Raw genomic sequence first — 12,393 nt, 5'->3', positions numbered from 1 at the left:
ATCGCCACCGCGACGCTCTAACACCACCTCCTCCCTCCGGGGGGCTGCGATTGCACCGGCGCCTCTGCTCCTGCCAACTGCGCTGGAATGGCGTCTCCCTCCTCCCACAATTCCCGTCCGGGGACCCCGCGGAAGCGGTCGGAGAGCGCAGTCACTCCAACGCGCCCGTTATTCATCGATACGGATCTTCGCCCCGAGAGTCGAGACCGGACCCAGTCGGTCACGCAGAATTTAGACGGACCGAAGCCGCCGAGTGCGTCTTTTGACGGCAGCGATCGTGTTTTCCCTATCCGGTCCGTCGTCTCAGTCGACCCATCCGCTGCGCAGGCGAACGCCTCTGCGAGAGCACGCGGAGCTGTCTCGCCCGCCCGCGAAGGAGCCCGACAGTACCCGTTCATCGATACCCAGACCTGGAGCCAGATGCAAGCCCGGCCACAGGGACCGCCAGCTCCGAGCCCCGAAGCCGCCCTAGCACCGACCACCCCGACTGATATCGTCCGCCATGAAACACATGCCGTCGACGACGAAACCGAGCTGGCCACGCATTCGATGGCCTCTCGAGTCGCGCAACATCCAGAAATCTACGCCAAGCCCCAAAGCGATAAGTCCGGCTCGGGGACGGCTCACCCACCGTCGGAAGGTCGGCCTGACACCACGGCTGATTACAGTCATGTCACTTCACGTTTCAAGCACGTCGTGACTGATGGCGGTCATGCTGTGATCACAGGCAGAGACGGCGAATCCTTCCAGTATTGCGAAGACGAGCCTATCCGGATCCCGGGTGCCATCCAGAGTTTTGGGGTGATGATCGCGCTGCGGGAGGAGTCGCCTAATCAGCTGGTGGTTCGTGTTGTGAGTGAAAATTCTGAAGAGTTGATGGGGTATTCTCCGAAGCAATTGTTTGAAATGGAAAATTTCTGCGATCTCCTAAAAGACGATCAGGCGGACAGCTTCTTGGATCATGTTGATTTTGTCCGAGATGACGCCTATGACCCCTCCGTGGACGGACCTGAGGTTTTTGTCCTGGTCATTCCACAACCCTCGGGGGAGCAGCGTCGCTTCTGGTGTGCGGCCCACGTCAGTCAAGCCCAAAAGGATATGATTATATGTGAGCTTGAGATGGAGGATGACAACGTCAACCCTTTGAACGTTGGCGTGCAAGCCACCCCAGCCGTTCCAACTGACACGCTTGGTGCAATCCCAACCCCCGAACAACTCGCTGCCAGCACAATCAACGTCAGTCAGCCGCTTCGGGTTCTCCGCAATGCACGCAGGCGAAGGGGCGAGGCTGCTGCTATGGAGGTCTTCAGCATGCTGTCACAGATCCAAGAGCAACTAGGTCGCGCTAATGATTTAGATACTCTGCTCAACACCACGGCGGGTCTAGTCAAGGAACTGACGGGATTCCATCGTGTCTTGATCTATCAGTTTGATAGCAGCTGGAATGGCTTGGTCGTCGCAGAACTAGTCGACCCCAAGGTAACGATAGACCTTTACAAGGGACTTCATTTCCCGGCATCCGATATTCCTGCCCAGGCTCGTGAGTTATACAAGATCAACAAGGTCCGTTTGCTGTATGACCGAGACCAAGTCACCTCCCGGCTGGTATGTCGAACGCTCGAGGATCTTGAGACCCCCTTGGATATGACCCACGCATACCTGCGAGCGATGTCACCCGTCCACGTCAAATATCTGGCACATATGAAGGTTCGCTCCTCTATGTCGATCAGTGTTAATGCTTTCAACGACCTCTGGGGCTTGATATCGTGTCATTCCTATGGGGATTCAGGCATGCGCGTATCGTTCCCAATCCGAAAGATGTGCCGCCTTCTTGGAGACACCGTCTCGCGAAACATCGAACGGCTCTCATACGCATCGCGACTACAAGCACGGAAGTTGATAAACACTGTTCCCACCGAGGCCAATCCATCTGGCTATATCATTGCATCTTCGGATGATCTGTTGCAACTGTTCGACGCTGATTATGGTGCCTTGTCGATCCGTGACGAGACCAAAATCCTCGGCAACAATCAACACTCGCAGGAAGTACTCGCCCTGCTGGAGTTTCTACGCATGCGTAAGATCAACTCCGTGATGGCGTCGCACGATATCATCAAAGACTTCCCAGATCTACAATATCCCCCGGGGCTCAAAGCTATTTCCGGCCTACTCTACGTGCCTTTGTCGACCGGTGGACATGATTTCATTGTTTTCTTTCGGAAGGGTCAGCTCACCGAGATCAGGTGGGCTGGTAATCCGTACGAGGTCGCTAAGCGGAAGGAAACCGCCGGATACTTGGAACCTCGCAGTAGCTTTGCTGCGTGGCGCGAGACGGTTCTGAGCCAGTCGCGTGAGTGGTCTGAAACCGATGTTGAGACGGCTGCAGTGCTGTGTCTTGTGTACGGGAAATTCATCAAGGTGTGGCGCCAGAAGGAGGCCGCGATGCAGAACTCCCAACTCACCCGACTGCTTCTTGCCAACTCCGCCCATGAGGTCCGCACCCCATTAAATGCAATCATCAACTACCTCGAGATTGCATTGGAGGGTGCTTTGGACACGGAAACCCGTGAGAGCTTGACCAAGTCACACTCTGCTTCCAAGTCGCTGATCTACGTGATCAACGACCTTCTCGATCTCACCAATACCGAGACTGGTCAGGAATTGATCAAAGATGAGAGCTTCGATTTGCACACCACCTTTCGCGAAGCTACAGACATGTTGGCTGGAGAAGCGAAGCGGAAAAATATTTCATACACGGTTTCTACGCAACCTGGTGTACCCCCCATGGTTCTTGGTGACCAGCGCCGAGTGCGGCAAGTATTTTCGAACATCATTTCCAATGCCATTCAGCAAACTGCATCGGGAGCTGTGACTGTTGAAATGTGGCACTCAGCCACTCAAGCCATGGAGGGCCATGTGGCCGTGGAGGTGATGGTTGTGGACACAGGTGCTGGCATGAGCAAGTCGAAACTTGAAGCTCTCTTCCAGGAACTTGAACAAGTCTCTACTGATGAGAACTATTATCCTGAAGAGGAAGAGAAAGAAAATCCGGAAGCCTCGAAACCCAATCAAAAGCGTGTACTTGGTCTTGGCCTAGCGTTGGTGGCACGGATTGTCCGTAACATGCAAGGCCAACTCGGAGTCAAATCTGAAGAAGGAAAGGGCAGTCGCTTCAAGATTCTGTTGCAATTCAAGCTCCCAGAAGGTGTATCGACATCTACTCCCTCCGAGGCGGGCGCTCCTCACCACGCCTCTGTACCGCCGACGCCAATAATGTCTGACCGGGAATTTACATTGGTTGGCGGGGCCGCGGATAGCCGCGAAACCAGGCGACGAAGCTCAGAAAGTCTTCGCAGTGGAGGCAGTTCTCGGAGCGGCAAAAGCCAGGCCGACCGGCTGATCAGCGCCATGCAAGAACCTGCACTTGCCAAGAGGAGATCCAGTCAGAGCTCAGACAATAAGCATAAGCATTCTATGAGCCCGACAAGCGGGCGCTCGTTGACAATGGGCTCACCTCCCCTCAACCTCAAACGGTCATCCACAGGACACGATCCTTTGGCTAGTTTATCTACGGTCACGCACACACCTCCCCTTACTCTACAACCATTTTCGACACCCCCCGCGCCTGGTACAGCGAACGTCACTGACTCCGGGGTTCCTATGGGGGCTCTGCGTGTTTCCGGACATGCTGTTCACCAGGAATCCTCGAAAAAGACGGCGGAGCAGTCTTACTTCCCTGCCATGCCGGCCAAGACAGAGCCGTCAGAAGCGCCGTCGACCACGGGCCCAGTTTCTACCGCTCCTACCTCAGTCCTCCCGACCCAGCCAGAGATACTACGTGTCTTGGTGGCGGAGGACGATCCGGTCAACAGCAAGATTGTCCATAAGCGTCTAACAAAACTCGGACACACAGTCCAACTGACTGGGAATGGAGAGGCATGCGCGAACATGTTTTGCACAGAGAGCAATGCGTTTGACGTCGTCTTGATGGATCTTCAGGTAAGCACAAGCGGCGTTTTGAATCATTACGTTCATGTTGGAGCCGAATAGCTAACAATTGACCCAAGATGCCGATCCTCGATGGCTTAGCCGCCACCAAGACGATCCGAGAACACGAATCCAAGGCCGGCTTGGCTTCGCTGTCGGATAAAGCCAAGCGCAACGACCGAATTCCTATCTTTGCTGTCTCTGCCTCACTTTTGGAATCCGAGAAGCAGATCTACATTGACACTGGCTTTGACGGCTGGGTCATGAAACCCATCAACTTTGCTCGCTTGAATGTTCTGCTGAGTGGCATCTCGGATGACGAGGCCAGGAAGCAAGCTACATATCGACCTGGCGAATGGGAGAACGGTGGATGGTTTGACCACAAGTAACCTTGAGACCATGACCTGCTCAATGTCCAGCCCACGTTGAGACGCCGCTGTTCTCAATCTGGTCTAGTTGCACAACAATCTCCCGAGACTATGTTCGCCTATCCCTTCAAGATATTATACTACCCGTGCATCCAAATTTTTAAAAACCCTGCCTTTTTAGGATGCCCTAGGAATATATGAAATTTACACAGCCAAAACATACAATTCGATTATAACCAGGCTGTACCTACCCCCATATCTATTGATAATCTCCAGTAGGCGAGCTAGGATACTTCTTACCAGCTAACGCAGCGAATCCCTACTAATCGATTCCTATGCCTTTTTAAAAATCTTATGTAACTGTGCCTCACGTGTAATATGCTCTAGATCGCGTACCTACATGTATTCCTACACCATATTCTACACAGTTTCAATCGGGTTCAATTCTAGCCTAAGTGATAATAGGTTTAGTGGTATATACATTACTATGTGCTAAGTTCACTAAAATAACCCCTTTAAGGATTCCGCTGCAGAGGTAGTAATGCGAGTCTCGGAATTTGTGTGGTCCACTATCAGCGGGGTATTTAAGTATAGTAACACCCACGTAGAGACCATTCCACTAGAGTGAAGCCTATATAAGTTCTTCGAGGAGAAGGTCGAGTAGACGTAATAGAATAAAGCTGTATTCCTATTTGAGTGGAAACCATTTTATTGTGTCGGTCAGGTGACTGACCACCCAACAAAATGGGTCGGCGTTAAATAACTATGCAGGAGGCGTCTATCTATATGTTTGATGCGTTTTCGATATTCGCAGCTATGTTAGGGTTGATAGTATATCATCCGGGGAGGCCTGAGAACATAGAAACAATCTCAATTGCTGAAGTACCAGCACGGTCGGTCACAAGGTTGCCCAAAATCAAGACGCTGTGTGCTGAGCTGGGGAAGTTCAAAGGAAAGTGAAGTCAACGTCGATGTAGATCCACGAGGTGGTCCGTGCGACCCACCGCCAGCTCGAGCTTCCGCGAGCCGTGAATTCCACCTCCAACTCACGATGGTGTCCTTTTGGCCCTGGAAGGTGAGTTCACACCGGATAGCATATTCTCAAATACTAACTGTCCCAGGGCGAGGATAACTCGCCTGCGGTTTTCGAAAAAACACTGTCCACGCTGTCCACCAAGATCGCTGAGGCCACCACGCGACTCGACCAACAGCGCCAAACTTCCCGGCGCTTCAAGGCTCTGTGGACGCTCTACTCGACCTTTGCATATTTGTTCTACTCTATCGTGCTTGCGCTGGTGCTGGGATGGGAAAGCTGGGGGGTCAAGGAATACGCCGCTATCGGTGGCGGTCCGGTGTTGTACGAATGCTCTGTTTACTCCAACCCTGCATGAGCACCGCTGATAACGACTCTCTGACAGAATCTACGCCGTTCGGACAATCGCAGCCCGACTCTTCGACTATCGCATCAACCGGAGCCAGCGCGGCCTCGATGGTTTGCAGAAACAGCGCGACGAGACCATCGAGAAGCTCAAAGTCGCCACCAAGTACAACTCCACCCAGCAGCTGCTTGAGAAGTATGGCGGCGAATCACCCAAGTCAACACCCAGTCCCAAGGCCGGGAAAGAGAAGCGCAAGCCAGCTACTCCCTCACAGCAACAGCCGGTAGCTCGGACGGGGCTGCCTCCCCCACCCACCGCGAACATCCGACGTTCCCCCCAGGGGCAATCTCCGTCTGGCCCTGGAAATCAGCCCCCTTCACCTCCCCCTTACCACCCTCCGAGCCAGCAACAGCCGTTTCCTAATGCCCCCTCTTCCCCTATTCCACAACCGCAACTACAACCGCCCACGGACGAGCCCGGGTTTGCCCCAAACGCATTCTCTAACTCTGGGCAGTATATTGAGCAACCGCATTGGTACGACCGTCTCCTGGACGTCCTCCTTGGCGAAGATGAGATGCAGCCACGCAACCGGATGGCCATGATCTGTTCGTCGTGCCGACTGGTGAACGGCCAAGCCCCACCTGGAATCAAGACGCCCGAGGAGCTGGGTCGCTGGCGGTGCGGGAGCTGTGGAGCGTGGAATGGCACCGAGAGTGAAACCACCCAGATTTTGTCTAGTCTGCGCGAGGGTGCAGCGTCGACATCAGCGGACCGGTCATGGGAGCCCGTCTCGAATGCCGAGGCGGATCTGCAGTCGGAGGGTGTGGATGATGCAGTGATAGTGGGCGAAAGTGAGGACGAACAGAGTATTGATCAGGAGTCTGAGGTCGAGGAGACGCAGTCTGATCGGCCGGAAGAGTCTCAGCCGGAGCCGCGCCGGTCGAAGCGTGGCAAAGGTGGGAAGTCGAAGCAGTAGGGTAGCTTCTCGTATAGTATTGTCTCAATATTCCAGCTTTGAATCGCTTCCTACCGCAACGACTATAGTGGCCTTATTGCCATCTCATTTATTTCGGAGTCTTCACAATCTCGCGTATGGCCAGGATCCACGATATAGCTTATGTCTAAACGATGCCAGCTGCTAGATCCATGCGGAATTGGACGTTCACTGGCCGTCGGCACCAATCGTGCAAGCCCAAAGGGGCGCGCGCCGTGGTTAGCGCCGGATGGCGCTGCCTCCACATTGTCTCTTGGACTCGCGCCGATTGTTGCGAGCAAATCTCTCGTGTCGGATCAGCTTATCGTGCTTGGTATCGTGTCTGATATGGGAATGTTGAAGGCTGACTTGGCCGTGTGGGAGGTCAAGATCGAATCCCATCCTGCCTGCCGGTATTATTAATATCAAGATGGCCGGCAATCCCGACAGACCCAGGGCGAGACTCTGAAATTAGCATCGTTGCTCGCCAATCGACGTGATCGCCAGAGCCGAGCTCTCAGTGACTAGCTGATCATGGCTCCACTCATTCAGTCGCCGAGATACCTAAGCAACTGCTTACACTTCCTACGGCATGTCACAACTGCCCCTGACCCGGAGCCAGCGAGCACCAGCACGCCCAGTCCGCTCAATGTGGTCATCGTCGGCGCTGGGCTCGGAGGCCTGGCAGCAGCAATTGCGTTCGCACGCAAGAAAAACACAGTCACGATCTATGAACAGGCTCACCAACTGGCTGAGGTACGAGAAACGCTCTTGCCATCACCGCGTCGAACTAAAACGCGACTAAATCTATACGTTCCAGGTTGGCGCCGGAATCCAGATCCCTCCCAACTCCACCCGGCTCCTGCTCAAACTGGGTCTTGGTCCATACCTGGAGAAATATGTCACGGAGCCCGAAAGCGTGCTGATGCGACGCTGGGAAGATGGCAAGGTGATCGGATGCACCCGACTAAACCCCGAATTTCGGGAACAGTTCGATGCGCCATATTGGGTCATTCATCGGGCCCATTTCCATGAGGCTATGCATGACCTCGCGACAGATTTAGGCGTGGTGGTCCATCTCAGTTCGCGGGTCATTGCGTACGATGCCCATACTCCCAGCCTCACTTTAGAAGATGGGCTGCACGTGTCGGCAGATCTGGTCGTCGCGGCGGATGGTATCCTCCTCTCTCTACCAGTTGGGACTCTCAACGGCCGCTAAGTTGTGCTCTAGGGGTCAATTCAACTGCCCGGGAAGTTGTCCTTGGGGGGACTAGCTCTCCTCCCCAGAGAACAGGGTTTGCTGCTTATCGTGCTGTAGTGGATATCGATCGTATGCGAGCTGAGCCGGAACTCTCATGGCTACTAGAGAAGCCGTCATTCAACCTCTGGTTGGTCATTTCCCAATTCAATAGAGCCTCCTTGCTGAAGCACATCTAGGCTTGGTGACAATCGCCATGTGATGACCTATGTGATTGGTGCTGGGAAGTCGTTCAACATGGTCCTGTCACACCCGGACGACTCAGATGTCTCCGGATGGAACCAGGACAAAGACACAAACCTCGCCAACATGCGGAAAGAGTTTGAGGGCTGGGACCCCATGTAAGCCTGTGTTATCCTAGATTGATAACCGCCTTGCTGATTCTTCCTAGACTCTTGAAAATCATCCAGATGATCGACAAGGCCTTGAAATGGCCACTTCTCAGTGGTTCCATCATGGACCGCTGGGTTCTAGGAAAACTCGTCGTCCTCGGCGATGCTGCTCATGCAATGCTTCCGTACATGTCTCAGGGTGCCGCCATCGCCGTTGAAGACGGCGTGGCTCTGGCTCACTGTATCAGCAAGGTCGAGGCGAAATCTCAGATCCAGAATGCGCTCAATCTATTTGCGAACGTTCGCCAAGAGAGGGCAGGCCTGATGCAGCAGGCTAGTCTGCTCAATGGGAAGCTCTGGCATTTTCCCGATGGTCCACTGCAACATGCTCGAGACGCTGCTATGCAGCCTGAGGTTGAGGGTCGGCCGTTCTCGCACAGTCCCAATCAATGGAGTGACCCTGCCACGCAGATGTGGTGTTATGCGTGGGTCAAGCTTTGGAATTCCAACTGTAGCCTTGCTGACGTATGTTCAGGTATGATGCTGAGAGGGAAATCGATAAGGAGTGGGATAAGCTGCGTGGAGCTCATATGTAGCTTTTGCAACAGTATATAGTTCCAGGAATGGTTTTGATCCATAATCATCGATGGTATATTTATACAAACATCACTCAGTGAGCATTTGGACATCATGATCTTCTTTCATATGCTTGGCAATGACTCAGTCTCGTTTTGATTTAAGATGATTTTAACCAAGGATCGGACAGTAATTCCTTCGCAGAGGCTCAATCCTCGGGTCGCCACCGAAGCATCTTGCGTAGGAATTTGAGAAAGAGATGTTGATGTTCACCTTGCAGATTTCCCTCAAGTTTCTCCAAAGTTGGGGAGGGGATTTCAGTGTCGCTTATCCAATTACCTGTGTTTCACCAATTAGCCACTTCCTCACTAGGAGATACAAACCAGTGATTATTGAGTCTTACCTTCGTTATCGAAAAACCGGCTCCCATACTCGCTATTATGAACCAGGCTTTTTGGCGGCGGTCCCAGTATTGCTATCATCCCAGCGAGGTGATGACTGTCTGACCTATTTCTATCTGAATCTCGAGCACGAAAAAGCTGCCGCTGTTCAAAAAGCTCCCAGGCCTACAAAGCTCATTAGTACTGGCAATTCTAGCCCGGATATGAGTGTTATACGCACAAGGACTCCTAGATTCCAAATATCAATCTTGTGATTCCATGGCATTCGTAGTACTACCTCGGGGGCTCGATACATAAATGGCTGCACATCCTCCCATGGTGAACCTAGAGTTGAGGTGAAGCGAGCCTCCCCAAAGTCCGATAATATGGGACGGCCATGTACTTTCGGAATGCCAAGACGTCGCGAGGAATAGATAACCCGGTCTTCTATAATCTTCTGCAGGCTTGGGTTTGATTTCTCTGCTTCCTCGAATTCAACGAGGATTGACTGATCCTCTACACCGAGCATGATATTCCTCGCGCTTATATCTGGAAAAGATTAATCATAAAGACCAGAACGCTCGAAAGGTTAGGTCTACCAGGGGCACTATACCAGTATGAACAATATGGGCTTCTGCATGAAGGAAGTCGAGGGCAAGAAGAATATGGATCAAAGTTGGTTTCACCAGATTCTCTGGGAGGACCTTTTCTGGTATGAGGTTCTGTAACTCATGCAGACTCATAGCCAAGGGTGGATGCACAAGGCACTGGTAGGAATAGGAGCTGTCGGCAGAAGTGATTTGAAAATCGTCCAGAGCGTGTCGGACCAGAATCGAGCCAGTGTGGTTTGTCTTGACATTTCTGAGATGATCGTACATCTTTTTTTCCCGCTTGCCATGGTCTGAGTCACATTCGTACACTTTCAGTGCGACATAGACATGCTGCCTGCTGGCAATCAATCACCATACTCAGTATTTATGGGGCCTAGAACTTACTTTAAGTCCCTACAAAGCCACACTGTCGAATACCCCCCGAAGCCCAGTTTCCCTATGATTTGGTACCTTGAGCGAAATACTTCGCCAATCTTGACTGGGTAAAACCGATCTGGTGAATACCATTGCAGGGTTTCCTCCTCTATCTTCTCATTTGGGTCGAAAGAAGTGCTCCGCTGAGAGAATTGCCGGGCTGGAGAAGGTGGTCTCTTGAACAGGGATTTTGTGAGTCGACGTGTGAAGCGCAGCATTGTAGTAGCTTGACGAGTAAACAAGTTGGCGAAGAGAGGTTGGGTGGAATTGCGGGCGGTCAAGCTAGACAGTGGCAGCAAATCATGTCGTTGGGATGACCACAGAACTAATTCCCTATGGAGCGGTTATGATAAAGTTCGTATACAGTTTGATCTTTTGTTAGTTCCGCGGTTGAAAATAAACATCTGAATGCTCGATTCAATTGTTGGACAAAGTAAAGTACACGAGCACATGGTTGTATATTCAGACTATACTTAGGATATCGACTCAGATCAGCCATCATTTCGTCGATCCCGCTCTCGGTATATCTAGACATTCTACCAGAGAAAGGCCCATCAAGTTGAATAATGACATATTTATTTAATTATTTAGCAACCTAGTGGCGGATATTTGATATTCGTTGCCTGGCTCCTGAGGCTCTGTTGACATCCGGTCCAGGGGTTTCTCCGGCCCACGCCCATTCACGAGCAACCGCAAAGGCTTAGTCTTCTTCCCTTCATCAACGCGATGAATCGATCCTTCCTTCGTTGTCTCCCATTGGGACTGTTTCAAAAATCCTCTCATCCCAAGCTCTTTCACGAATCCATTTCTCGAGTTTGCCCTCCACGGTTGATATCACTGATCGCCCCTTGCGGCTCTCGCTGGATCCCACCCGCCAGACGGGCCGCCTCCACGATGACCCACAACGCGCCCGCCGTCGTCAAAGTGCGAGGCCCTGACGACGCATCCAAAAGCGATCATGAAAGCAGTCTACAAAACCAGCTGCAGGTAATACCGCGAGAGACGAAGTATTTGTGCATCGACGAAAACACACCGTCCGACCCGGAATGGGCTCTCCTGAGTGCTCACTTCTCCGGCGTCGAAGACCTGGAAATGAACAGCGGGTTCGACGAGGAGCTGAATGACAAGAATCTGCCTCTTCATTGGCCTCTCCAGCGCCTCACTCTAAGCTCGGCCTGTGCCGAGCTGGTGCAGAGCCCGTTCATCCGCCAGGGCCGAGTTCCACATTTGAGCTTATTCTTTACATGCGGCCTTCGGTTCGAGGGTCCCACCAGTGATGCTCTCTATCGTGAACATCGCGCGGCGGTTGATCGCGGAGATAAAAAGGCCGAGTATCTCACTGTGAGAGAGGGCACTCCGGACGAGAAAAAGATTGAAATTACCTTCCTCCCCGGTCTCGTGGCCGAACACATGAATCAGCTCTACGCCGGCCCCGAGAAAAAGGTGGACCCTGAGAACGAATGTCCGTCTGGCCCCATCAACTTAAAGACATTGGAGATCTGGGAAAATGATGCAATTGATACTTTCTGCCGGATGACCATAGCTCTTCCACATATCGTGGACAACCTCCAGACACTGCGAATCCGCTCTACCAGTGGGTTGGACTTTCACTATTTAGACGAAACTCCCTTTCGTGATATCCTGCCTCAGCTAGAGCACCTGGAGACTCTCAATCTCTCCGTTGGAGAGATCTTCAAAGACCCTGCTTACCTTCCGACTTTGTACAAAATCTTCCCTCCTAATGTGAAGTCGCTGTACTTCCGCGGTCCGGTCACATTGTGTCAGTCGGAGCAGTGGAGGGAATGGCTAGATGCCTTTGAGTCTGGTGACTTTTTACCAAAGCTGGAGCATCTTGCCTTTGTGCTGGATCTTCACTACGAACACAAGGAGGCTTCGGATCAGAAGAAAGAAAGCAAGGCACCAGAAGAGCTACTGCAGCATGCACATGAGGCCTGCGAGAAGCTCTACGAGATCGCCCGCAGAAGGGGCATCAGTATTGTAAGTATGCCGGCAGAACCAGAAAGTAATCTGCTTAGGCCGGTCGATGATCGCTGGTAATTCATCGCCGGGAATCTCTCATGTATAACACGAGCTATGAATCTCTCCTCTCAAATG

At 52.4% G+C, this 12,393-nt stretch overlaps 6 protein-coding genes across 6 annotated transcripts; 5 read left to right on the top strand and 1 right to left on the bottom strand.

The window, feature by feature from the left end:
- Window positions 1-87: 87 nt before the first annotated feature.
- Window positions 88-4,050, top strand: fphA (putative sensor histidine kinase/response regulator; the record flags this gene model as incomplete). The annotated part of the gene is made up of 1 exon (XM_056945673.1): window positions 88-4,050. The coding sequence occupies one exon, from the start codon at window positions 88-90 to the stop codon at window positions 4,048-4,050; it is 3,963 nt and encodes a 1,320-aa protein (XP_056797672.1).
- Window positions 4,051-4,067: 17 nt separating this feature from the next.
- On the top strand, window positions 4,068-4,376 carry N7459_006504 (uncharacterized protein; the record flags this gene model as incomplete). The annotated part of the gene is made up of 1 exon (XM_056945672.1): window positions 4,068-4,376. The coding sequence occupies one exon, from the start codon at window positions 4,068-4,070 to the stop codon at window positions 4,374-4,376; it is 309 nt and encodes a 102-aa protein (XP_056797671.1).
- Window positions 4,377-5,406: 1,030 nt separating this feature from the next.
- Window positions 5,407-6,710, top strand: N7459_006503 (uncharacterized protein; the record flags this gene model as incomplete). Its single annotated transcript, XM_056945671.1, has 3 exons — window positions 5,407-5,430; window positions 5,483-5,712; window positions 5,774-6,710. The coding sequence occupies 3 exons, from the start codon at window positions 5,407-5,409 to the stop codon at window positions 6,708-6,710; spliced, it is 1,191 nt and encodes a 396-aa protein (XP_056797670.1).
- A 531-nt stretch (window positions 6,711-7,241) lies between these two features.
- Window positions 7,242-8,893, top strand: N7459_006502 (uncharacterized protein; the record flags this gene model as incomplete). The annotated part of the gene is made up of 6 exons (XM_056945670.1): window positions 7,242-7,463; window positions 7,528-7,882; window positions 7,939-8,095; window positions 8,145-8,306; window positions 8,357-8,782; window positions 8,833-8,893. The coding sequence occupies 6 exons, from the start codon at window positions 7,242-7,244 to the stop codon at window positions 8,891-8,893; spliced, it is 1,383 nt and encodes a 460-aa protein (XP_056797669.1).
- A 188-nt stretch (window positions 8,894-9,081) lies between these two features.
- On the bottom strand, window positions 9,082-10,496 carry N7459_006501 (protein kinase; the record flags this gene model as incomplete). The annotated part of the gene is made up of 5 exons (XM_056945669.1): window positions 9,082-9,212; window positions 9,277-9,439; window positions 9,495-9,802; window positions 9,867-10,198; window positions 10,249-10,496. The coding sequence occupies 5 exons, from the start codon at window positions 10,494-10,496 to the stop codon at window positions 9,082-9,084; spliced, it is 1,182 nt and encodes a 393-aa protein (XP_056797668.1).
- Window positions 10,497-11,172: 676 nt separating this feature from the next.
- Window positions 11,173-12,336, top strand: N7459_006500 (uncharacterized protein; the record flags this gene model as incomplete). Its single annotated transcript, XM_056945668.1, has 1 exon — window positions 11,173-12,336. The coding sequence occupies one exon, from the start codon at window positions 11,173-11,175 to the stop codon at window positions 12,334-12,336; it is 1,164 nt and encodes a 387-aa protein (XP_056797667.1).
- Window positions 12,337-12,393: the final 57 nt, after the last annotated feature.

This window comes from Penicillium hispanicum (assembly GCF_028827665.1).
Source record: "Penicillium hispanicum strain IBT 35686 chromosome Unknown utg000006l_segment0_segment0, whole genome shotgun sequence".
Classification (NCBI taxonomy): Eukaryota; Fungi; Ascomycota; class Eurotiomycetes; order Eurotiales; family Aspergillaceae; genus Penicillium; species Penicillium hispanicum.
This window is presented reverse-complemented; position numbering and strand designations above follow the sequence as displayed.